Here is a 27,336-nt window from a genome sequence, read left to right on the forward strand (position 1 = left end):
TCCTGAAGGCAAAACTGGGGTGGTCCATAAATCCCCTTTGGATTTGAGGTCCTTCATTTGTTTCATTTGCCCTCAACACCCAGACACACGCTACACATTCCACTCATCCATGCATTCAACAGACCCCCCCCCTCCCAACACAAACACAGAGAGAGAGAGAGAGAGAGAGAGAGAGAGAGAGAGAGAGAGAGAGAGAGAGAGAGAGAGAGAGAGAGACACACACACACAGACAGACAGACAGACACAGAGAGAACTTAATCAAACCTGGTGGAGGTTACATTTTGTTACAGGTTTTTCCTTTTAGTGGATGGCCATTAGAGGGCAGTAAAGTCAATCTTTTGAAGCCCCAGTGCAGTGTCCTTTGGGGACAATATTTAGATACAAAGGGGCCAAGTGCTTTAAAAGTTTTTAAAATACATTTAAAAACAATTCTGCAATCAATGGGTAACCAATGTAATGCCGCTAGCACAGATGTAATATGTGCCCTGCATCGTGTGTTGGTTAAAAGTCTAGCTCTGCATAGTAACAACTGGAGTCGATGCACCGAGGAGCGACTCAAAGAATAACTTGCCACAAACACGATTTATTGCAGTTATAGTATGAATAAGAATGTTTTATTTACCAATTACATATATTAATACATTGGCAATGCTCATGGAGAATATATTTTTGAAATGATTGCTATCAGAATATAGAGCTATTTCACAATTCTTATAACAAAATATCAATTAACACCACCTTTAACATCCGATATTATGCAACAGAGCACAAAAAAACAGCTAAATAACATAATTGGAGGAACGTCTACAATATTGTTGCTGTCAGGCAGAAACCTTTGTATCTCCGTATTTAATTTGTTTTAATGTTTTTTTTGTAAATTAACGCCCTACTTCCTCCTACTACAGTGTCACGCTAAAATATCCGATCTACAAGCTCACACGTTGCATCGCAATGGATGGTGAGCTTGTAGATCGGATATTTTTAGTCAAAGTCAAAGTCAAAGTGAAAGTGGGCACGTGTGTTTGCAGGTTTTATACATATTGAATCAATGAAAACTACTAACAAGAGCTTGTGACTAAATAATAACTACATTGGATCCATTTGGAAATTGGAACACAGGTTTTTTTTTTTTTTTTTTCCATTTCCTGAAACTATATTGTGGACAAACAAGGTTTCAACACGACGGCGACAATATGAAATGTAAGGACGCAGAGAGACAGTAATGGTCTGTCACAGAGCAACACTGTTGGCGATCTTGTCAGGGGACAGGTAGTAGAAGGGCAGCCTCTTTCCCTCGTTGCGTTTTTTAATGCCACTGCCGATGTCTGCCAGCTCCCTCCTGAAGCTCTCCATGGCCTCTTTGACTGGCTTCTCTATGAAGTGCTCGTCAGGGTACATGCCTAGATACAGCTGAAAAGGGCAAACCACAAACTGAACTTATTTCGGGGCAACAAGGAGGCCATTTTCCTTTTACGGTACATCATACCCGTACTTCTGCTCTTGATTCATACCCCCTGGGTATGAAGTAAAAGCAAATTGGCCTCCGTGTGAATCTTATCTATAAATGCACAAAATCGGTGTCTGTCTTGTGCATAACTCTAGGACTGTCCAACCAATCGACTTCAAACTTGGCGTGTGTCTGACTCTGACAGAGTACATGATCGCTGTATTGTGCTGATTTTGATCGATTTGGTCGGGTCAGCGGCTGTCCAGAAAAACCGAAATCCCCAAATATATGTGTCTGTCTGGTAGATAATGCAGGTGCGCTTCCTCTGGAAGCTTTCATGAGCAGTGGTGGGTAATCAGCCACAGGAACAGCTCGTTAGAAGAAGTTAAGTTACCAAACCGAGGTGGAAGTGGCGGCACTCCAAAATAAGAGAATGTGGGACAAAGGCTCAGTTGATCACTTTTTATTAGGGGCTAACGCGTTTCAGTTGTTCATTCTTTATTAGGGGCTAACACGTTTCAGTTGTTCATTCTTTATTAGGGGCACTTTTTGGCACCAGCCTTCCTCAGAGCCTTATTTTTGCTCTGAGGAACTGCCTGAGGGGCAGTGAGGGCCCACACGGCCCCAGGTGTGTGTACTGTGCAGTATTTATGTAGTGTGTACCTCGTTGTCCTGGTACTGTATAATGTCTATTGTAATGTGTAGTATTTAGTGTGTGCCTTGTTGTCCTGGTACTGTATAATGTCTATTGTAGTGTGCAGTAGTGTGTTATTTAGTGTGTACCTCGTTGTCCTGGTACTGGCTGAGGGCCCACACGGCCCCCAGGTGCCAGCAGGAGCGGCCACGGTCCGGCAGGCTGTCTACGATGAGCTGGACGTCTGCTACCCCCTTCTGGGCGGGAGGGGGCTTACGCATGGTGGAGGGAGCGTTGGGAATCCACGAGCACCAGTCATACTGAGAAATACACACACACATAGACACCCATTATACTGACACACACACACACACACACACACACACACACACACACACACACACACACACACACACACACACACACACACACACACACACACACACACACACACACACACACACACACACACACACACACACACACACACACACACACACACAATTGACAGTAGTAAGTGCAGGAACCCCCTCAAGGACCTTGAGATCCACTGTGGTAAAGAACCCACCTGTCCAGAGTTGACGGCTGCATGCTGCGCTGAGGCTGTGAAGATGGCCACCGTCAGGTACTCTGTCAGCTCCTCACGGGTTTTAAGCGACTTGGGGAACTCTACACATGTTGACACAAAACCAATGTTAATTTTGTCGACAGAAGCTATGACAAAAATTGTTCGTCAACTACCTTTTGTCAATGAAAAAAACCAAATAAAAAAGCAATGAAGAAAACTTCATTTTCCTTCTAAATCTTGTTCTCACACTTTCAAGATTTTTCCAAAATGTTCAAAAATCAGCAGCTGTACAAGTGAGCTTGTATATCTGCTATTTTTTAATAGCCAACACAAAAATCTAAAATGACACAGATGCTTTCCCGGTTTTAATGGGTTAAAAACAATTAAGTTACTTGATTCAATATTCAGATATTTGCTATCAATTTGACACACTCCCCCTCCTATAAAAACCCATTCAACTTAACTCCATTTTAACCATGTTAGACTCATTGAAAACACAATTATGATTAAGGCCCTGGTTCTGGTGACTGATAGTTTTTTAATGTGTGAGGGGATTTGTCCAGATTTGTCCTGTCTGTCCTCATTGTACAGTACAAATAAATGATGACATAATGAAAAGGGAATGTATTATGTTTCAATTAAAACGCGCGCGCACACACACACACACACACACACACACACACACACACACACACACACACACACACACACACACACACACACACACACACACACACACACACACACACACACACACACACACACCACACCACACCACACCACACCACACCACACCACACCAATGAATCTAAACCCACCACAGTAGTCGAAGTCCTGCATGCCAAAGCTGCACACGTCTTTAACAAAGGCTTGTATCTCCTCATCTCCCTCTACTGTTTCATCACTGCAGTAGTAGATGTTCACCACAGCTGACACAAAGCTGCAGGGGGCAAAACACTGCTGTCACATTCCCTGGAACAGTGGGTCGGGACCCATGTTTGGGTCGCGGACCAATTTGTCGCGAGTAAATATCCCATTTTTTGTGTCTAAATTTGTGTGATTGAAAAATTAATATATATTATTTCAAAAGATTTAAAAACTAACTTTTCATCACTTAAATTAATTCCAACATATTTCAAAAGTAGTTAATAAATAAAATAAAATAAAAATAAATCCTTACGAAGTAGTGAAAATAGCAGATCTACAAGCACACGTGTGAAGAGACGCATTGTGAGCTTGTAGACCTTTTTACTAGTTTTGGGTCTTGAGCTAAAAGGTTTTGCTCTAGATTAGAACATTCACTACAGCTGACACGAAGCTGCAGAAACTGATGTCACACTCTCTAGAACAGGGGTCTTGATGGCAATTGATATCCTTTTAAAGCTTTAGTTATAACTAGTTGGTATTATAATAAGAATATGCGATTGCTTTAATTACTATTGTTTCATTGCTGTCCTAATAAAGACTAAAAATAATATATTAACAACCAATGTAATCATTAAGACAAATATAATAAGTGTGCTCATGATTGTCATGCACTTGAATCCATTTAATGAAAAGGTTATCTCAGAACAATGACAGTGGAAAGCCCCATGTATGATTTAAATAGTAAGAGTGGCTTAACTTATATAGAACTAATGACAGGATATGATTAAGCAACTTTAAAATGGCAAAATGTCAGATGGCCTGGCCGTTGGGGTTAGGAGAGGGTCATCTGTCTGTACAAGTGTCTGCATTTGTGGTGTCTGTTCCTTTATGTACAGTACTTCTCTAAGTCTTTAAGATGCAGGTTGCTGGAAGTTCCCTACCGATGGCTTGCAGAGAAATGCGGAATCAGATGGCAAGGGGCAGACAAGGAGATGACGCTCCCAACTGGGAGAACCACCCATTATTATTCTATGTATTAATAAGGCTCCAGGGACATGTTAGTGGGGCTCAGACTTCGTGAACTGACCTCGATGCAACTTGTTGCTGATAAGGAAAGCTAGTGTGTGAGCCCAGAGATCTCTGTTAAGTACATTTCTATATTCAATCTGTATTACTTTTAACTTACTGCTTGATTAATAAATACACTTAATTTTACAGTATTGTCAGCTCTTAATTTCTCCATACAATGGACGCGCGGAGATGGCGTCATCCTAAAGGGTAACAAATGATCTCACTGCACAATTTGTCTGTTGTTTAAATAGCCTTGAATCTCCAACACTTGATAGAAAAAAAAGGAGGTGAACTATCCCTTTAAGTCTGTCTGTGGGGTTTGAAAATATTGTAGTAACGGCTTTAGACATAAAAAGGTTTTCCCCAATAGCAACAAAATACTGAATAATTATTTAAAAAATCTAATAATACAACAATAATGATGAATACATCCTTAATTATTAAACAGTGAATATGATCACACCTCTTAATGGCGTCCCACACTTTGTATCCGTCGTCTCTGTAGAAGTAGGTGGGCAGCTCCTCGGTGTTGTCCATGCCGCGGGCTCGGATGGCGTCGGGGAAGCACAGCGATCGGAACGTTAACGTCTTCATGGCCTTCTGGATCATCTGGACGTGACCTCCTCCACCTGTAGCGTTGGCCTGGATGGATGAGGACATGGAAAAGGATATCGTATTTTTCCAGGTGCAACAGTGGTTCAAGGACCCCCAAACTGAAAATGTTTTGTGAGAGGGACCTCCAGAAGCAAAGATTTGAGTTAAAAAAAATCACTTGAAAATGTATATATATTCAAAGATTTGTGCAAATTTTCACAATCATTCAGAAATAGCAGATCTTCAAGCTCAGTGTGCGAAGTGTCGCGCTATGAAATTGTATATCTGCTATTTTGTAATAGCCAATGTAGAAAATATGGATAAAGCGGTTAAAATGATTGTGACGCTATATTAACTATTGTTGGGGACCCCCTGGTGCTCTCCCAAGGACCCCCCCCCCCTTGGGAGAGCACCCAAGGGGGGGGGGGGGGGCTGGGTTCCTATGGCTGGAGTTATGATTTAGTCACAAGCTCTTGTTAATACTTTCCATTGGTTCAGTCTACAGTATTCCAGATAGGATTTTCACCTTTCCTTAGAGCCCTGCCACCACTGGTGAGGCTACAAATTATCAACTGACATTAATAACAAAGACTTGAGGGTTGAATGATGGTCAGGCAATGCTGCTCCGCAGGTCTACGACGGAACAAATGGGTGTTGACAAAGTCTACACATCCTCAGACCAGCCGTGAGATCTGAGCGGTCAAGTCAAAGTCACGATAGAATGATAAATGCCGACAAGTGCGGTGATCTCAGCGTACGCCCATTAATTGGTCTACACCACTTAGATAAATGAGGGCCATTATGTCTCTGTCTCTCTCTCTCACCTTGTCAAAGATGCCACACTCACAGATGAGCTGCTCTCTGGCCTTGGTGTTGATGGCGAGGGTGAAACGAATGTGTGGGATAAGTAACTAGAAGAAAGCAATTAATCAATCAATCAATCAATCAATCATCCATCAAATAAACCAACCAAACAAATATCTATGTGTAGAATAAGATTAATCCAAGTGCAGTGGTGGAAGAAGGGCTACAATTATTTATTTACGGTACGTAAAAGTAGAAGTAGATATCTGTTACAAGTCCTGCAGTCAAAAATAGGGCTCAAGTTAATGTATGATTTCTAATATTACTAAACCTACAAACTTGTAACTAGTGTTTTTTTTATATAGTGGAGTAAAAGGTACAATAGTTGCCTTTGAGATTTAGTAGAACTATAAAGTATTGAAAAACGGACATACTCAAGTAATGTAAACGTCACTCAAAATGGTTAAAACCGGGAAAGCATCTGTGTCATTTTAGATGTTAGCGTTGGCAATTCAAAAATAGGAGATATACAAGCTCACAGAGCGTGACTTTGTGCCGCGCTGCAAGCTTGTACATCTGCTATTTTTGAAGATTTTTGAAAAATCTTTAAAGTGTGAAAACTACAGCTTTAGAAGGCATTTGTACAATCGGCCTCAACTCTTTATGGGTTAAGTACTGTACTTGAGTAAATGTACTTAGTAGTTACTTTCCACCTCTGATTACCTTGAAAACAGGGTGGACAGCAGGCAGCTGCCTTAACATGGCCACACCAAACACCTCAGACATGAGGTGGGTCCTGAGCAGGTGTGTGTTGGTCTGGTGGACGTGGAAGTCTGAAGAACGAACCCAGATCTTGGCCAGCAGCCAGTCATACTCATCGTCACTGGGCAGGAAGATGGGACTGTCCTCCCCTGGAGTCTGTCCCAACTGGGGGCAGAGGAAAGAGGGACACGCTTGATCGATTCATTCATTCATTCATTCATTCACTCATTCATTCAAACCTTTGGGGTTGCCCTCATTTACAGTGCTGAGATACAATACAATTTAAAATACACTTTTTTTTCCCTTCACACAATTAATAATAATATAATACAAATAAAATGTTGTCTGTCTCCTATAACCACTATAGGAGAATGTGTCTTTAGTGTGAGCTGTAGATTGATTGATTGATTGATTGATGTACTTTATTTAGTAAGACATGAGAACATCAGTACATGGAAGTACAAATTCACAATACAAGGTCTACTAAACTGGGAGACTCATTAAGCACTGAGCTTGTTTAAGAAGAGATCCTTCCAAGAGGCTGGAGCAATAAAACAAAAGGCAGCTTTTCCCAATTCAGTCTGCACTGGCTTTAACATACATAAACATACCGCCTTCCCAGACATATCAGAACCGTAAGAGGATCGTATACAGTTACCCTATAGTGTGTGATACAACCTGATTTCCAAATTGATTAAGAGTTTTTTTTTAAGTTGGAACACTCAGCCAAGCTAGAGGATCTTTTTTAAATCAAACTGGAATGACATATTTCCATGACATGCTAGTTCATGGTTTTCCATACACAGCAGAGTGGTTTCCAGTGACGTTCCATGACACCCACCTGTATGGCCAGAGGCATGATCTTGTTGTGAGCGGTCCTGTACAGCAGACAGATGGGTGCTGCCAGGTACTGCTGGGTGCAGGGGTCTGTGCAGTTAGGACTGATGCCTTCTAGCGCCTCATAGTCTGCTATGTACATGTTACCTGCCTGGAAACACAGGATAACATATATGAGAGAGAGAGAGAGAGAGAGAGAGAGAGAGAGAGAGAGAGAGAGAGAGAGAGAGAGAGAGAGAGAGAGAGAGTGTGCGTGTGTGTGTGTGTGCGTGCAATTATATACATATATATATATATATATATATATATATATATATATATATATATATATATATATATATACATACATATATACCACCTGTGTGGCTACTCAGTCAATTGTATCAAAAGTGGGCAGGTACAAAAGCAGAAAAAAGGTGACAGACAATAATAAAAAATGCAATACAGAGAGAATCCATACCTATGTGTATACACACATACATACACTCACACCTACTGTGTGTATGTATATATCCACATACTAAAATGCATATATACACATATGATGCAACATGACACAGAACCACCTTGATATAAATAAATAAAGGTAAATACAATTTAGCAGCAGTACATTTACTGACAGTGAATGGAGTTTTGTAAAAGAGGGTTTGGAATACTCCACCCCCCCCCCCTTTTTATTTTTATTTTTCTCTCATATTGACCTCTATCCAACACAGTACAAGTATACTGTATGTATACACAGCTCAGATAAATTTGGAGTAGGCCAAGCAAGACTAAATAGGCTGCAGCCTATGCAAAGTAATAAGTAACTAATTGTAATACTTAAACATATGTGGCAGTTTAGAGAATACATTTACAAAAAGGAACTTAGATCCAGGCTTTCATTCAAGCCTTGTGGTTCCATTGAATTCAATGTGAAGATCCAGTATGTTTCCCTTTGTAATACAAGTTTTTTGTGGTCACCACCTCGAGGAGGCAGAGTGACCTTTTCAATGCCAATAAATTTGAGTGTGGCTGCAGAGCCATGGGCTCTCTCCCTATAGTGCCTTGCTATGGCGTACTCCATATTGCCATTTCTTATGGCTGCCTTGTGTTCGGCTATACGTATCTTTAAGTTGAGTTTAGTTTGACCAATATAAATCATACCACAGGGACATTTCAACATGTAAATCACATGGGTGGTGTTACAGTTGATAAAATGTTTAATGTTTAATTGGTTTGAATGAAAGCCTGGATCTAAGTTCCTTTTTGTAAATTTGATGTATTCTCTAAACTGCCACATATGTTTAAGTATTACAATTAGTTGTATTACTTTGCATAGGCTGCAGCCTATTTAGTCTTGCTTGGCTTACTCCAAATTTCTCTGAGCTGTGTATACATATACTTGGTGTACTGTGTTGGATAGAGGTCAATGAGAGAGAAAAATTAAAATAAAAAAAAGGGGGCGGGGGGTGGAGTATTCCAAACCCTCTTTTACAAAACACCATTCACTGTCAGTAAATGTACTGCTGCTAAATTGGAGTATTTACCTTTATTTATTTATATCAAGGTGGTTCTGTGTCATGTTGCATCATATGTGTATATATGCATTTTAGTATGTGGATATATACATACACACAGTAGGTGTGAGTGTATGTGTGTATGTATGTGTGTATACACATAGATATGGATTCTCTCTGTATTGCATTTTATTATCATTGTCTGTCACCTTTTTTCTGCTTTTGTACCTGCCCACTTTTGATACATTGTATAAACAATTGACTGAGTAGCCACACAGGTGGGCGGAGTATCTGTTGTCACGGGGGATGTCACTATAAATCAGAGTGATCAGTCACGCCTGTGGATAGCACCTGATGAAGCCAACACGGCGAAACGCGTCGTGCTAATAAAGCTTAAAAAATGAAGCATTAACTGAGTCTGAGTCCATCGTCATTTGGAGTGTGCGGTTCCTTCCAAAGAGAAGCAGTGGGAAGGTTCCTTTCTTTCTTATATTTATATATATATATATATATTTCACACCCCTGAGCGGCTGCCGGACTGTGCCTGATTTATATCTACAGGCATGCAACTAAGTATAACCCAGGATTTGGGGATAGAAATGGAAAGGAGAACATATATGTGTGTGCATGCGTGCGTACATGCGAGCGTGCATGCATGCATGCGTGTGTGCATGCGTGACAGACAGACAGACAGACAGACAGACAGACAGACAGACAGACAGACAGACAGACAGATGAAGAGTGAGGCCTACACAGTACCTCTATCTCCTGCTCCAGTGTCATGTCCCTCTCCAGACAGGTAACCACCATCTCATGGGTGACGGGGAACTTGTCTGGGAGTTTGAGGCATTTCCGGATGATCACTGGGTTGACGCCGTTCAGGAACTGGTAGCCAAAGATGAAGTCCTCCTTCCAGTGTTTCATCACATACTCTGTGTCATGATGATTATATGATTACATGATTATAAGACTGACATTTCATGCTTGACCCAGTACATGCATGTGTTGAATCACTCTCATCTGCGTTAAAGGCCAAGTCCGGACTAAAATAACATAGCCTTTTGTTCCTACTATTTGCAGAATTGCCCCTGTCGTCCAGTTTCCCCAACAGCCCCATAGAGCCATAAGCATATCGCTACTTACACTATTTGATGCGGTCAAACGTGAAGTTCCTCATGAATCTGTTATTAGTTGTCATTACACACGCATCCATGCCTTGGTTGTCCCACACGAGCCGCCACAGTCTCGTAAATCATGTTTTGGGGTGAGAGTTCGGCACAACTGGCAATCAAAGTGACTACTGGCCAATCACAGCCCGTCTTTTCCGGAACTTGGCAAAATACCTTATACATTTATACACCATTGGTCTGTTCAGCAGACTACGGGGCTCGTGTGGGACAACCAAGGCATGGATGCGTGTGTAATGATGACAACTAATAACAGATTCATAAAAATTGTAATAAAACTTTTGACCGCAACAAATAGCATAAGTAGCGATATGCTTATGGGCTCTGCTCTATGCTATGGGGGCTGTTGGGGAAACTGGACGACAGGGGCAATTCTGCAAAGACGCCATGGCCAGTCATTTGGGATCAATATAAGTAGGGAAAAAAGGCTATACGTTATTTTAGTCCGGACTTGTCCTTTAAGCACATACTGATACCACTTGATACCATGACAATCAACTACTTTATGTCTGTTCATTCTGTTATTTTCCATGTCTCATATCTTCTGGTCACGTCCTTAGGACCACGTGGTGGGCCAACTAAATTCGCAACACTCTGCAGGTTACGGCACGTCACAACGCGACACGATAAGACACAAATAGATTAGATATCTTTTGTCACCTTTTGATTATGCTATAACTAATACAGATTTACTGTATGTTGGTTACTTGTTAACATGTTTTTGTTATTTATATTTCACCAAAAATGTTAAAGATGTTGTAAGTGATATTGTTTTGTTAAAACATGACGATAGATCCTCATTGCTATAGAGTGTTTGTTCAGTAACAGGGGTCTCCCTGTCTCTTTAGTTCTTTAATAAACAGAAAATACATTTTCCGGTGGGACACCAATTTCATCAGGATAGAGGACAGATTTCTCAGCTTCATTTTTATAGCATTCCAGTTACAATTTAATCTTCTCATTTATTTGTTTAATAATTTCCAATTTCACTTGTTTATCCTGCATCCTGTATTAGTTCTCTCTCCTGATTGGATAAAATTGTTATCCCGACCTGAAAATGTATCTTCTGTTAAAGAGCTGGAGAGATGGGGAGACCCCTGTTATGAACAGACATGGTAGCAGAATCTGAAGAATCAGAATCAGAATCACCTTTATCAATGATTACTAACATAATAACACATTTTAACAAAAAAAATAATCACTTACAGCACCATTAAGAATGTTAATTAGACAGCCATGTTGTTTGGACCAGTGGTTTTCAACTTTTTTTGCGTCAAAGGCCCCCAAATTGACACATATTAGCCCAGGGACCCCCATTTGAAAAGATATGCCAGGGACTCAACCATTTAGATTTTTGATTGAACCAAATGGACCCTAACGGGTCCATTTGGTTCCATTTGTACACTCTCAGAGTTACAGACACACAAGGTTCAATTTGGTTCCTAACTACTAATTTGTCTGGGGACCCCCTGGAACCCCCTCAAGGACCACATGTGGTCCCCGGACCACTGGTTGAGAACGAATGGTTTTTAGACAGTTGCTAGGTTCATTGTTTACCTGGTATTCTAGTTTATTTGAGGCACTACAGTACATTGTTTTCTCTGCACTCCACTTATGTCACTATTTAAGTTGTTGTTCATTGATAGAGCTTATGTTTACTCTGCTTATTGTGATCGTGCGCTTGTAAGTCGCTCTGGGTAAGAGCGTCTGCTAAATGCCTAAACTACAAACTGTAGGCAACATATACATTAAGTGTATAAATCTAGAACTTTAGCTAAATACCTATTTAAATGTGAGAATGATTAGTATTGTTTTTGTGCACATTGTCGACACCAGAATGTGACCAGAAATGCCTCATTCATGGTGATGTGAGACTGACCTTGATGTGAGACTGACCTGAGATGGTGTTTTTAATTCTGACAAAGATCCGTTCAAAGTCAGCAAAGTCGCCCCAGGAGGACTGGAACATGTGCATGAACTGATTCACACACAGGTTCTCTATTCTGTGGAAGAAGAATGATACCACCATCATAATCATCATCATCATCATCATCACATTAATCAAAAAGTGAGTTTGTAGTTCTGCTACTTTTGCAATTTTAAAATTTTCACCCAAAACATTGCCTGCCCAAAATAGAGAGGCCAGGTTGCAAGTGGTTAAAATATGGTAATACTGTATATTCTGGTGGCTCAGTCAGCCATAGAATGGGGAAAAACTCAAAACCGGAGCATAAAAGAGGAAAAAGCCCTTTATGTCCACGCTTAATGTCCCTTTATGCCCTTTATAAATGTATTTGCCTCACCAGGACCAACACAAAATCTGACTAACTGAGAGCTGGCTTATTTCCCTCTTTTGTGATATTGTTTTGCCTTGCACCTTAAAAGCCTCTTGTAATTGTGAGCGTTGTACACGTTGTCATTTCTCAAAGAATGCAGCATCAAATTAAATGTGAGAAATAAGCTACCATTACAGCTGCGCGGTACAGCGCACAGATTGGGAGCAGGAATCAATTTAGCATTTTGCACAAGCACTGTCCAGTAAATTGCAAATCATTTCTCACGGTTGTGAACAAGACATGATGCAACATGTCTTCATATCAACCCCAAACCACTTCCTCACACATGATCATTTTGAGCCACCATTTGTGTTTGATGGTGGGGAGAGACTTATTTGAAAATATGAATATGCATCTCCTGTCATACAGTAGGTGTGAAAAGGTCTATCCAAAATAATACATACATAAATAGCCTTTCACATCTTATGAATGAAACAAAGGAACAAGCAGTTACTGTATGAATCCTTACTCATTCCACTGAGAAACAGTCTATCTGCACAGGTTAATTTCAAAACACTATGATTTCCACTTGACTGAAAAAATACTGGCGAGTGATAAATGATATATTTTACGATGTAAACATCTGGGCCTTATGCCACGATTGGCCCCCAGGTCGGACTTTAGACATGTTTGCTGTAAAGGAAATGAAATGATTTGTTTCTAAATGCATTAAAAGTAATGTCTGAAACCAGGTTACGGTTAGTGTTAGGGTTAGGGTAATCTCTCAGGAACAGATTCTCCTCTGCGTTTGAATCTGTCGGTAGCCGTGTTGACAACCCGTGCACATTGGCTACAAGCAGAGCCGTCGGAAGCTATTCCCAGTTGGGGGGGACATATTTGTACCGGCCCACGCTGCTGAGGACCCCCGCGCGCGCGGGAAAATTTTTCGCGTTCTGGGCGGATTGGGTCCGTTTTTCCCCCAGTTTTTGGTTTATTTATCTCGGTTTTAGGGTTAGGATTAGGGTTAGGTTAGTGCCGGCCTCATTTGAGGCTTTTTTTTCCTCCTCTTTTTCCCCGTGGCCTCGCGGCCCAAATACCGGTTCGCGGCCCACGCGAGGCCGCTCCGAGTCCCCCCCGTCCCCCCCGTCTCCTACGGCCTTGGCTACAAGTGGGCGTGCCATCAGATGAGGAAGCAGGCCGCGCTTCACCCAATCAAATGTAGTGGCCGGGATTTACGTGTGTGCCGTTCGTTCCCCACTGGAAACAAATCAAAACTCATTTAACAATAGCGTCCTCGAAGCCGACAAAACCACGGAAAGTTAGTAACATTTTAAATTGCTCTTTCATCATAGAAACAAGTGGGCTTATAACCAAAACGATCCATGTTCTTTGGGAGAAATGGTGTTAGTGTTCCGTGGAGAAATATTGTTAGTGGGAATGAAAACATAGTCGCACCACCGGAAGTGAAAGGCTGAAGGCAGACCAAAACCCCGGTTTCCCTGAGCACGGGTCGTCCGTTCAGCTCCGCCCAGAGCCAAATGAATAAGTAAAAAACAGCAGAGGGCGCTGTTTTTTTACTTGTTTTTTACTTTTACTTTATTTGGCGATGGGTTCCCAGATTGGGGTTAGGGCTGTAAGCGGGGAAGGGTGGTTAATAACACATTCTGTGGTGTGACAAACTCTTTACAGTAAATGTAAGCTTTATTTATAATCGATTGTGAAAGGGTGTCGCTCATCCTGAGCTTGTAGATCTGTTCTTATGGCAAGCGACAGTTTCTTACTACAGAGAATACAGTCTATTATGCTTACAATCCGTGTTAAAAGTGAAGGCTGCTTTGTTTCAACTCTGTTTTGTTTCTTTGGATAGGCTTTATTATTATTATTATCATTATTATTATTATTATTATTATTATTATTATTATTATTATTACATAATTATCTTCATAATGGCAGCACAACAGCAGGAATCTTAGATGAACAAGCACTTTGTTTACTAGAATCATCATAATCATGTTTACTAGAATCATGAATGTTTACTCTGCTCATTCCGATCTCGCACTTGGAAGTCACTCTGGATAAGAGCGTCTGCTAAATGCCTACATTGGTAGATTGTAATTGTAGGATAGATCAACCAATATCCCCACACATTGAGGGAAAGCATCCGTCCAGGCAGCATGCTGTTACATGTGCTCTTCCAGGTGCCATCTGATTAGTGTTTCTATTTGAGGCATGGCAAGCAGCTCTGTTAGCACTGGAGATCAAAAGAGATATTTGATCCAAAATCCTATACTGTCATCTCTTCCCTTCTATACTGAATCTGTCACAGTAACAAACAGTTATGAGGTTCAGTCTTCAGGGCATCACTGGCACCATTCATTCATTCCTGTCTGTGTTTATCCTCTGTGGTTTCTCATGCAAATATTTCAGCTGATAGTAACATAATAACTGTACTGTATTCCTGGTACTGAAGTACCTCCTCCCCTCTTCTTATGTTTTGTTCTTTCTGAAAGTAACAAATCTTGCGCAAAAACAAATTTCACCCACTTGTTTTACACCTGTAAACCTGTGATGTGACAATAACGTTGATTGTGATTCTGATTTTAACATGAACTGGATTACATCATGACAAAGGGTAAACGACACACATGGGTTTGTTTTTTTATTTGGGGGGAGAGAGCAAGTTTATTTTGGGAACACATTTTTGTGCAGGTTTTTAGTATTTAGTGGGTGGTTTAGTTCTTGGGGTTCCAATTCCCGGTAGGCTAAGGCAGTGGGCTCATCCTAGGCAGCCCACTGTGGGGTGGTCAACTTTAGTGAGGTGTCCTCTGTGGCTAGTAAAGCTACGTGCTCGGCAACACCTCAGAGGCTTTGAGGGATTGCGGGGTATCCCGGTGCTTTCCCACCCTACTGATTTAGAGTGTGTCAGTACCCACCGTGGAGGCGTCTGGTTGAGATTAGTTAGGGGATGGGCTCTGGGGTCTTTTTTGTTCAAACCTTTGTTCAAACCTCTATCAAAACGTTTTTTTGAAAGAGGAGTATATTCAGGCTCCATCTGTGGAAGTGCTGGATAAATGCACAAAAGAGAAGCTGTTAAAAGTAGCAGAGCACTTCAAGGTGGAGGTCTGTGACAAACGTTCAAAGGTTATAGGGTCAAGATCTTTCTGATGGATTGGTAGCACAGGGCGTGTTACCGGAGGTTCCATCAGAGGATCCTTACAGACGCGACCGAAGAAGATGGTAAAACACCTCCGAATGTTTAGCCTTTGAACAGCAAAAGGAATAGCTGAAGATGAAACTTGCACTTGGGAAAGAGTTGAAGGAGATGAAACAAAAAACCGAATTGTTAGAATTGGAACAAGACATTTTTAAATGGAGTACTCGGGAACAAAAACAATTTGGTTCTAACTTGCAGTTACTTCCCAAGTTTTCAGAGAAAGATTCTGATTTGTTCTTTTCCCTGTTTGAGCGGGGGCAGACTCCAGGGGCTGGTGTGATGGTGAGCGCACCCTGCTGCTGCAATGTGGCAACAGGTAAGGCGCAGGAGGCCTATGCTTCTTTAACAGTAGCAGAGTAAAAATATGAAATACATACAAATGAATATCCGAAGCATAATGTTTTAGAAAAGGCAGGAAAATTGCACATCAAACGTATGTTAAATATGTGAGGGATATGTTGGTCCAGTTTAACCGATGGTGTTTGGCATCAGAGGTTAATACTTTTAAAGAGCTTTGTGACTTGATAACTCTTTAAACAATTTAAAAACTGTGTACCAGTTAATATTGCTACTTACATAAATGAGAGAAAAGCTCAAACACCTCAAGAAGCAGCCATCTTGGCCTGTGAGTATCTTTTAACACACAAAAATGCATTTGGTGAGGACTGTGGTATGCGTCAGACCAGTGGTCCAGGATGTAGGCCTACTGGTAAACATTTTGGGGGTCAAGGAGATTCATGTTTTGCTGAACTTGAGCCTAGTTCATGGAAACGACGACACTGAGGTTTACTGCCATGGTAAAGGGAATTGGAAAAAGGATTGCCCAGCTTGCTATTCAAACTAAAGAGAAGTGGTCAGGTGGTGCACAAATAAAACCTGTCACTTTGGCTGCCCTTGTTATGCCTTCAAGTAAGGCAGTTTATTGAAAAAACAGCCTTACTTCAAGGTATAACAGGGGCAGCCAGAGACGCATAATCCTCTGAAATGAATACTGAATCAACTTTATTCAGTATTCATTTCAGAGGATTATGCGTCTCTGCCTGGTGGAAAGGCAGTTGCAGTGAAGAGATACAGGCGCATTACAAACGTACATCCATCAAGTCGTAATTCCATTCTCCTCAGTGTCAAACATGGGTGATTTTATTTCAATGATGGAGATGAAAATCATTCCAGTACCCGTGCATAGAGTGAGATAGTAGTGTGGTTTGGTTGCTGGGGTGGTGGTGGGTGTGCGCCCTGAGTTGCCTGTGGAAGGGGTATAATCCTGGGTAATGATCTTGCAGGTGATAAATTGTGGGCTGAGGCTCCATCACCTACTGTGGTTACACAAGTTCCTGTATCGCAGCCTTTACGTTCAGAAGGGTTAAAAACAGAGGTGTCTGAACCGTGTTATTATGGACCCCACGCCAGCTCTTGGCAAACCCCTCTGTGATTGGTCAGTAGTCGCTGTGATTGACAGTTCTCGTTTTTGCAACTATGCCTAAACCTAACCTTAACCCTAACCTTAGTAAACTATGCCTGCCAGGGAGCCAATCAGACAGGTAAGGCGGGTCTACAGTATATCCTGGAGCATTGGTGGGATCCATAATCATGCATCTGAACCTGTGACTATTAGGTTTTCCCAACTTGCATGGTAAAGCACACTATGAGTCCTAGGAAAGGGTGTGTTCAAGGTAAAGTCCATTTCCAGGACTGACTTAGTTCAAGAACAAAAGTTTGGCTCTGTATCTCCTGCGGAAGACATGGAAATTGCAGCACAGGGCTATTTTGTGCACAATGAAGTCCTCTTGTGTAAATGGTGTGCACAGGGCGAGAATGGTGTGGGAACCCCCATTTTGCAAAGTGTGGTGCCAGCTATATTCAGGGACATGGTGTTGAAAGCCTCCTATGATGTGTAGCTGGGTGTATGGGGGTTAGAAAAATCTACAAGCAGATCCGGCAACATTTCTTTTGGCCCCGGGTGAAAAGGGATGTATTTGGTCTCATTAAAACATGCCACGCTCGTTCAATGCGAATTACTAACCCACGCTTGAGAGTTTTGCAACACGACAATTTGGACACGTGGCATATAAAAGGCCATGGAAATGTAATGGCTATGGATGGCCCTGTCACATGCATTCTAGTCTGTCCTAATTTGGTTACAATTACCCTATGTTTGTGCCTGCATCAGTCTCACCTTGCTGCTCTCTCTCTTCTTAACCCATTCAATTCGGGAACGCATCTGTGTCATTTTAGATTTTAGCTATAGCCATTATTTTATACTTTAGCTATTCAAAAATAGCAGATATACAAGCTCATAGCACGGCACCAAGTGCAGCGCTATGAGCTTGTAGCTTTGTAACTCAAATCTTTGCTTCTGGGAGTCCCCTGGAACGAAATATTTTGAGATGGGGTCCGCAACCAAATACATAGTCCTTGACATGAAAAAGTTTCAGAACCACTGATATTATAGCAACATACAGTTTTCAGAAAACTGTTAAGGCGGTTACACACCGGCGAATATGCGAATATACGCAAAATTCGGACTCGTTCCGAATAATTAAAAGACGCTTTTTTCGCTCCGCGAAACTGGTGTGGAAGCTTGCATTGACTTTATAAGGTTTTTTAAAAAAACGTATTATTCGCATGAACAAAATCGCCCCGGTGTGTAAGGACCTTTAGGATTTAGAAGACAATTTTAGATGCGTTCAGGGATTGAATCGGTTAAATATTCTGGTTTCAATTCAGTTGCTTTTGTATGCATGTGCGAGTACACATGCAGTTCACACAGCCATACACACTTAACACTACTAATACCACATCTTGTATTTTAAGCACAGTTCATAAAAAAAAAAAATTAAGTTTAATCCTGTGTGTCGTCTCCATTTTGTCAGGAGCATTTCATCCATTCATCTTCATATTCCATAATTAGGCCTCACTAAGGCTCATGAATGCACTACTATGGTGCACTACTATGGTGCATTAAAGGTGCACTAATGCATCATTTCTGTCTACTCACTCTGTGTCTCAGAAGGGGGCTGTGGACAGTTCAGAAACCTGACATAATCGGTAGGTAATTTCAAAGGAAATGTTTTACTTATTTATTTATTTTTATGCAAGAACAATGGCCTCTTTTTCAGCATGCTAACTTTTCAGAAAGAGGGAGGTTGTAGTTTCAGTTAGCTCGTAATCCCCATTAATGATGAATAGACAGAAATGGTGCCATCTTATAATGAACAATAGCGAGGACCACTTATATGAAGAGAAGTTTGAAAATGGGTGAAGAGCTCCTTCAAGATGGTGTCAACAGTGCCAACTACAGACAGTACTTTGGTTTCAGCTGATCTAGCAGTACATACGCTTTGCTGTAGTTCAGTATGAAGTCCACTCCTTTGTCGCTGTCGAACTGGATGTCCCGGGGAAGCTCACTGTACGTCTTAGCATCGATGTTCATGGGAAAGCCTGGCTGCCACTCACTCCATCTAAAGTAGAGTCCACACTTCAGTCACAATGTTCACTACTACACCAGTGGCGCTCAACCTTTTCAGGCTGCGACCCCCCAAAATAATCATATTTTTAACTGGGGACCCCCCACCACCATGACAAGCACTTGGAATTGAAGGAGTTGAGTTATTACATTTAGTTTGACTCTGTTCCCACAGATATATATTGTGAAAATAGCAGATCTACAAGCTCACAACGCCTCGGGTGGCGAGGCGTTGTGAGTTTGTAGATCGCCTATTTTCACAATTGTTGCCTCTTTCTTATGTTATATTATTTGACAATTTGGCCAACAAATGGAACAGTTAAGCTTGGCGTTAAAGGCTCCGCTCTTGGAGATATTCCCTGAATTTTGTCCAAGCAGCATGCTAAGCAAAATCAGGGAATTCTAAGCAAAACCCCCATAGGGATACAATATCAAACAATAAGTAATACATTGAGATATCAGTTTGAATTAGCAGATATAAATGATAATCATAAATATTTGAATCAGGCAGCAAACAAGCAGAGACCTAGTGAATACAAAGCCGTATTTAAAGGAACCTCTTTGCTAATGCGTGAGCTGTGATTGGAGTATGAATGTGTGAGGTAATGACCAGAGCTGTGAATGGGGAAAGCTGATGTTCACATCAGCTGACTGACAGCTGAGGCGTGCAATACTTCCGTGTCCTACATGAACTAACGCTACGCTTAAATGTTAAAGTATTAAAAAGGTCTTATAAGTCCTTAAATTGTCTTTAGGGACCCCTCAAAAAAACATGTGGGGACCCCCCTGGGTGTCCCGACCCACAGGTTGAGAACCACTGATCTACTAGACTCAACACTTTAGTTACAATGTTTAGCACAAAATGTGCAACATTGTTGCTGCTGCACTGGTCGCCCCAAGCAGCAGGATACAACATCTCAAATGTGCTGTATGTAATGAAATGTAAATTGAATGGAAGGTGTTTCAGTGATTCAAAACGTGGATCTTGCCTGTACACTTTTCGCCTCCATTCCAGCTCCTTGTGTCGGTGCTGTTTGGCCTGCATTGTCTTGTCGTCTTTTGGCAAACGTGCTAAAAATACACAGATAACAAGTCAGACTAGTGGAGGAGATATGGATCAAAAATACATGCAGACATACTGTCACGTAGGCAGAGACTAGAACCCGACCAATCACGTTTTGGAGAAATTCCTAATGATATTTTGACCCATATTTTGTCAGAATTGCAACATTTTCTAATCAATTTAGATTAAAATAAACATTGATTTGATTAAAGTTTCTATTTCAGAAAATGTGAAGTGAAGTTATTCAAAAGGTTTCAAATATAGCAGACCTACAGCTTGTAGATCTGTAATTTTTAAGAATGTTTGAAAACTTGAAAATGTTAACCTATAATGGCATTGAAAATCGGGACAAATCAGCTGCATAATTGCCGATAACGATTTAATAAAAAGTCTAATAATGGCCGACACAGCGGTCAGACCGACGTACTATCTGCCTCTACAACAGATAAGGCAGACACACAGTGAGGTATTCAGAGGTGATGATGACTAAACCAGTATGTATTTTGGCAGGGGACCCCCATCTGAAAAGATGTTGTGCCAGGGATCCCCAGAAGAGAACATTTATGTTAAAATTCAAGAATATTCAAAATGTTCCAAATATTTTCGATATTTTTCATAAAATGTTCAAATATATCAGATGTACAAGCTGGCAGCGCTGTGAGCTTGTAGATCTGCTATTTTTAAATAGCCAACATAAATAGATGAAGTGGTTAAAGGGATAGTTCACCCCAAAAATAATTTGTTTCTATCGATTAGTCACCCCATGGACACTTGAATTCATGGATTTTTTTTTTTTTCGCATTCCTACAATAATTTGATGACCAGTGGACCGGTAGGCAGCGGTTCCGGTAGGAGACACAAAGGACACTCTTTGTGTCTCCTAACGGAACCACTACCGGTCATCCAATTATTGGCTTAGGAATGCAACAAAAACAAAAAAATATCCATGAATTCAAGTCTCCATGGGGTGACTATAATTGATAAAAAAAAAAGTCCTTTTGGGGGTGAAATATCCCTTTAAAATGAGTGTGATGCTTCATCTTCATTCACAAATTTAGCTGGGGACCTCCGGGGGGGTCCCCGGAACGACCCCACTTTGAGGGCCAGTGGGCTAAAAACCACGTACCTCGCCCGTCCCGGAGCTGCACCTCCTTGTCGCCCACCAGCCAGCGGAAGCAGGGGAACTCCAGGTATTCCCCGGCCGGGGTCTTCACCGTGATGTACCTGCAGTACCAGTCGTCCTGCACCCAGTACTTCTTCTTCTCCATCCTCACCATCTCCACGACGCCCAGGTCCTCCCCTACGCTCACGTCGTACGAGTCCACCTGCGCGTATACAGCCAATGGCCACACAGCACATAAAGACATACGTCGAGTTAGATTTACTTTGTTTGTAGTAGTTGATGTGTGTGGCTGGCTGGCTGGCTGGCTGGCTGGCTGGCTGGCTGACTGGCTGACTGGCTGACTGGCTGACTGGCTGACTGGCTGGCTGACTGACTGACTGACTGCTGACTATGAGATTCAATTCAAAGAGGCCTCACAGGTAGTTTGTGGTACTATCTGTGTAGGCCCTATAAAGAGAAGGTGCATTCGCCATCTGTTTTGAATAAGGGGTGTCATGTTTTGCAATTAATTAAACTAACATAAACTATTTATGTTATTAAGGCTTTGTGAGTTCCATTTAAAATAAAGTTGACCATGACAGAGGCGCGCCGACTCAGCAGACCTTGAGGCCGAGGAGTCGCGCCCGAGTGCCTCCAGGCGCGAGTGCCCGCGGCGACCGGCCGATGGTCTGCTAGTCGACTCAGCGCCGTCCGAGTTATGTACCGATAAGCACAGAATCGTAAATAACATTGGTGGGGACTGCGTTTGCCCCACTGACTGTGTAATTAAACCTACATAGACTATTTCTGTTTTAAAGGTTTGTGATTTCTATTTGACTGTGCAGGGCAGAGGCGTCAATTCTCTGAGTCATGGTAACAGCATACCCTCGGATTTAAAATTATTTCCACTATTTCTTAATTCCATTTAAAGATGTGTTTACATTATATTTTATAACTAAGGGATAGGTGCTATAAGGTTACAAGCTTGGAATCCAGTTAGCATATCTACAGTTCTGCTGTTCACACTTCCATTTTGGAAGACAATGAGCTCCCTGTTGATGGCCCAATTGCTGATGGCTCTTGGTATCAATGTGTCTTCATTAATATTCTCACTAACTCAACAATGAGATCTCCCACTCACCTCTGTGGTTTGATGTAGGTGATCAACTCCATTGTTTAGTTTAGTGAGAATTTGTGAAGGGTTTCAGTTCTGTTGGGCAGTTTAAAAGTTTAAACCACCTGGATATTTTGTGCTAAGTCTTGTGATCCATTCTTTTTCATGGAATCTTCTCTGTCCAATTGTCCAGCGGTCATTGTATTCCAAGCCACATACCTTTATAGCCTCAATTCCATGTGTCATAAAGTGTTGAACAATTAACAAATGGGTATCCTTTTCATTATTAATGGTATATTTATGTTGGCTTATTCTAATTGCTATGGAGTTGCTCGTCTCTCCTACATATTGTAATCCACAAACTTGGCAAGTAATCAGATAAACACAATTTCTGGTGTTGTATGTGATGTTCTGTCTTAGGATAATTATATTTTTGTTTGTCCTGTTTTTAACAGTTTGTTTTGGGCTAAAGTAGTTAGGCCTTGTCCTAATTATTTGGTTCCATGGTTTTAATTTGCTGTGGACCAAGTGGTCTTTTAAGTTTTTGTTTCTCCTGTAGGCCGAGATTATGTTGAAGTTCTGTAAGAGGTCCCCTCCCCTGTTTTCAAAATTTCTTTTGATGGCTCTGTTTGCCAGTAAACTTTGGCTAGAAAATGTGGTTACTAAAGCTAGTGTGGGTTTCTCATTCCTTATTTTCACTTCCTGGAACGTGTTGTATGCTTTCCTGAGAAATGTTCTTGTATATCCACGTTTCCTTAATGCTGTGAACAGAGTCTTGTAGGCTTTTTCAAAATCTGCTGCTTGTGTGCAGATTCTTTTGAAACGTAGGAGCTGTGACTTGACTATTCCTGCGAAACAGTGGGTTGGGTGGAAGGATGTTTTGTGGAGCAATGCATGTGTATCCGTCTCCTTAAAAAATACCCTTAAATCCAGTTTGCCGGTGGTATTGAAGTCTTTTCCTTTGAAGACTGTCACATCCAGGAAGTCAATATGTTCTTTGTTAGTGACATATTTCACTGTTATTGAGGCATGATGTGTGTTTAGGATTTGGATGAACTGCAAATTTCTTTCCCATGGCTGTTCCACTGATCTGAAGGAAGGTTTTCCCATCAAATGTGAAATCGTTTTTGGTCAAATTTACTTCTAGCAATTTCAATAGTTCTGCGTCTGGTCTTTGCCTGTCAGGGTACTTTATAAAGATATCTCTGATTGCCTTCAGCCCCGCCACTGTGTTTATATTGGTGTACAAACTGTCAACATCTATTGAAAACAAAATGGCCCCCTGAGGCACTGTGATGTTTTTTATTTTATCAATAAAGTCATATGTATCCTTAATGTAGCTTGGATGTTTTACAGATAGTGGGTTTAAGTAGAATTCAATAAATTCTGCTGTGGCATATGTTTCTGAGTTACAATCCGAAACAATTGGGCGACCAGGTGGAATTTCATAAGGAATAGTCCATGTACTAGGGTCCTTGTGGATTTTGGGTAAAAGGTAGAGAATTCTAGCTCTTGGGGAATTTTCGCCCCGTAGGTACTTCTCTTGTTTCTGATCTATAAATTTTTTCTTTCTTAATTCGGTGATGATACCCCCAACTTCTATTGCTGTTTGTTTAAAAATGGGTGCCTCCAACTCCACATAGTGATTTGAGTTATTCAACTGTCTTAAACCCTCAAAAACATATTGTTGTCTGTCCAAAATGACTATACGGCTCCCTTTGTCTGCAGGCTTAATCACAATGTCCTGGTTGTTAGCTAATGATCTTAGAGCTCTCACCTGACCTGACTGACTGGCTGGCTGGCTGGCTGGCTGGCTGGCTGGCTGGCTGGCTGACAGTGGTGGAAAAAGTACTCACGTTTCTTACTTAAAGGGGAATTTTGGACCACGGTTTTCTTACCTTTTCTATGATGTTATGATATCCTAGGATGAATGGTACAATAGAAAAATGTCATAACTCCATCCTAAACCGGAAGTCTCGCTAGACGAGACTCGAGATCTCGAGACTCAATCTCGAGATTTCAATCTCGAGATTTCAATCTCGAGATTTCAATCTCGTCTAGCGATACTTCTGGTGGGGCGCATTCAAGACAATCAAGACTGTCACTATGAACGTCAGATAAAAAAAAAAAAAAAAAAAAAAGCTTTCAAAATATGCTATCTAGCGCAAGGCCTATTGGCGCGCGTATTTAGCTGTGGCGGACCCGGGATGGAGTTATGAAATTTTACTACTGTACCATTCATCCTAGGATATCATAACATCATAGAAAAGGTAAGAAAACCGTGGTCAAAAAATCCCCTTTAAAGGAGCTACACCATGAATTTTTTTTTTATATTGAATATCATATGGTGTATGTCCCTCAAACCTTTTTCAAAAGGTTTGAGCCTAAATCATCACTCAGATATACTCATCCCAAGTCAATTGTGTCTGTTAATAAAAAAAAATATTTTAAAAAAATATTAAAAAAATAAAAAAAAAGGAAAAATTCTGCATAAAAAAATAAAAAATCAAAAAAAAAACACTTTGAACATTTTTGAACAATTCCACCAAGTGTTTGAGGTGCCTGTTTCACCCACTTCCGGGGGGCGGAGCCAAAATCAGAGCCCGAAGTATTTGTTCGTAGACCCCCACTTAGGGGGGGTAGAAAAAGTTTCGGAGCGATTCGGGCACTTTTCATTTAACATTGGGTTTGCCATCAATAATGTTTGTGACCTCATAAACATTTCTGGAAATCCATGAAATGAGAAGGAATGACTGAATTTTAAAAAAAAATGTTGGGGTACAAGAGACACTGGGGACCCCAAAAAATACAAAAAAACAAGAAAAAAGTGATTTTCATGGTGTAGACCCTTTAATTAAAAGTATCAAATCTGCATTGTAGAAATACTCTGTTACAAAATTTACTTGAGAAAAAATGTCCAAAAGTATTGGTGTCAAAATGTACTTAAAGTATCAAAAGTAAAAGTACTATAATGTTTGAAAATAGCAGATCTACAAGCTCACAATGCGTTGCGATGCGACGCGTTGTGAGCTTGTAGATCAGCTATTTTCAAATAGCCTAGGAATAAAATAGGGCTAAAGTGGTTAATGTATGCTTTATAATGTAATATATTTATATCTGCAAAGTAACTAAAGTTTTCAAATAATTGTAGTGGAGTAAAAATACAATATTTGCCTCTGAGATAGTGGAGTAGAAGTAAAAGTACCTCAAAAGTGTACTTAAGTACAGTACTTGAGTAAATGTACTTAGTTACTTTACACCACTGCAAGAGACTGTACATCATAACACTTCCATAACATAGACGCGCCAACTTACGGCCCCCCTCTCGAAGTCGTTGTACAGAGGTTTGTCCAGCAGTGTTCTGTCACTGCAGCCCTCCGTGCCCACCAGGGTTATGTAGATGTAGTCATCAGTGCCCGCAAACCACTGGCTGCCTGTGGCCACCGTCACCGTGTAGGAAGGCATGATGGCACTACTGCTCACACTGTAAAAAAGTAGCAGCAATACAACAATGTAGACATACTCAGTTACAAGCAAAAGTCCTGTGTTCAAAAGTTTACTTGAGTAAAAGTACAAAAGTGTTTCACAATACAAAAACATTTCACAATATTATTTTTCAATACATTTCAAAGTGTGACAATGTTTTGAAAATAGCAGAGCTTGTAGATTGGTTAGCCAAAGGCTTAATTGGTACCATGGGATGTAATAATTAATTAATTGTAATTAAAGGTGCCAAATAATTGTAGGCTAACAAGTAGGCTACAACGTTTGTCTCTGAGATGTACAGTACACGTATCAAATTTCAAAAAATGGAAATGAAACATACCTAAAAATAGTTCTCCACTGAAGTTCAGGTGGCGATCAAACCTCCAGGAACGCTGAGCGGCAGACTGACTGACTGACGGACGCTGAACAAGACACACTTCCTCTTTGGGCTCCAACACCCACCTCCTCACACTTCTAATCTAACACCATTTATTTTTTTTGTGTGTGTGTGTGTGTGTGTGTGTGTGTGTGTGTGTGTGTGTGTGTGTGTGTGTGTGTGTGTGTGTGTGTGTGTGCGTGCGCGCAACAGAGCTGGAGGTGTGGCAGGTGTTTTACTTGACAGAGGCATCTAGAAATTGATCTGTCTGTAGTGTCATATTTCAAGGTAGTAAATCCCCTTACATGTTTGAGATTTTATTAAAAGTGCTATGAGATATTTGCAGAACCGTTCTACTGTTTCACAAATGAATACAAATATCTCTTGTATGTAAAACAAATCCTACATGATGGAAGTGAAAGACCGTTGGATTGGGCTGAAACTTTGCCCAAGTATAGATTCATCACAGATCAGTGGTTCTCAAAGTGGGGTCCACTGACCCTTCTGGTTCCTTGAGGGGGGCCCAAATAAGGGACCTGTTCCATTTGTACACTCTTTAGTTATGGGGGGGGGTCCTTGAAATTAAAAGCTTTGAGAACCACGGATTGAGAACCATAGATGACAGCTAAGGGCTAAGCTGTTATTAGACGCTGTCTTGCTCGATAGCAGAACTAAGGAGAAAAGGCCCACCTTTAGGTTGCTGACCTCACAGGCAGCTTTCCTGTACGCGTCAACAATAGCAAGAGATTCCTCACCCCAGAAACACGGTGTGAATTTCAGCATTAACCGTAATTCTCTCTCACATGGCAATGTTAAAAACAGAATACCAAGTACATCATGTAGTAGGCTACATGTAACTATTCACAGGACGTGAAATACAACTAGGCAAACAGTTTTGACACATCACATTTCCCAGTCAAATGAGGAGGTGAGATCAGACAACAGCTTACTATAGTCATCTAGCTGTGT

The 27,336-nt window shown here is 41.1% G+C and overlaps 1 protein-coding gene across 2 annotated transcripts; it reads right to left on the reverse strand.

The window, feature by feature from the left end:
• Positions 1–617: 617 nt before the first annotated feature.
• On the reverse strand, positions 618–26,388 carry LOC308100924 (polyunsaturated fatty acid 5-lipoxygenase-like). 2 transcript variants are annotated; one of them, XM_080450124.1, is made up of 15 exons: positions 26,332–26,388; positions 25,821–25,989; positions 21,416–21,614; positions 20,216–20,297; positions 19,099–19,221; positions 12,167–12,273; positions 9,843–10,015; positions 7,589–7,735; positions 6,709–6,912; positions 6,006–6,092; positions 5,051–5,229; positions 3,468–3,589; positions 2,650–2,750; positions 2,231–2,401; positions 618–1,410 (listed from the first exon to the last, which is right to left on the reverse strand). In XM_080450124.1, the coding sequence occupies exons 2-15, from the start codon at positions 25,968–25,970 to the stop codon at positions 1,231–1,233; spliced, it is 2,025 nt and encodes a 674-aa protein (XP_080306250.1). In that variant the 5' UTR covers positions 25,971–25,989; positions 26,332–26,388; the 3' UTR covers positions 618–1,230. The 2 variants fall into 2 exon arrangements, with proteins under 2 accessions (XP_080306250.1, XP_080306251.1); XM_080450125.1 differs by having other exon boundaries at positions 26,328–26,383.
• Between the last annotated feature and the right edge of the window lie 948 nt (positions 26,389–27,336).

This window comes from Gymnoscopelus braueri (assembly GCF_963280865.1).
Source record: "Gymnoscopelus braueri genome assembly, chromosome: 14".
Lineage (NCBI taxonomy): Eukaryota > Metazoa > Chordata > Actinopteri > Myctophiformes > Myctophidae > Gymnoscopelus > Gymnoscopelus braueri.

Bases quoted from the DNA above. Each gene is read 5' to 3' on its own strand.
- LOC308100924 (XM_080450124.1), bottom strand. From the start codon at position 25,970: ATGCCTTCCTACACGGTGACGGTGGCCACAGGCAGCCAGTGGTTTGCG. The intron at 20,298-21,415 runs GTACGTGGTTTT...GTGTATTTTTAG, and splicing joins GCAGCTCCGGGACGGGCGAG to CACGTTTGCCAAAAGACGAC. The intron at 1,411-2,230 runs GTACACACTAAA...TGCCCTTTTCAG, and splicing joins GCCAGTACCAGGACAACGAG to CTGTATCTAGGCATGTACCC.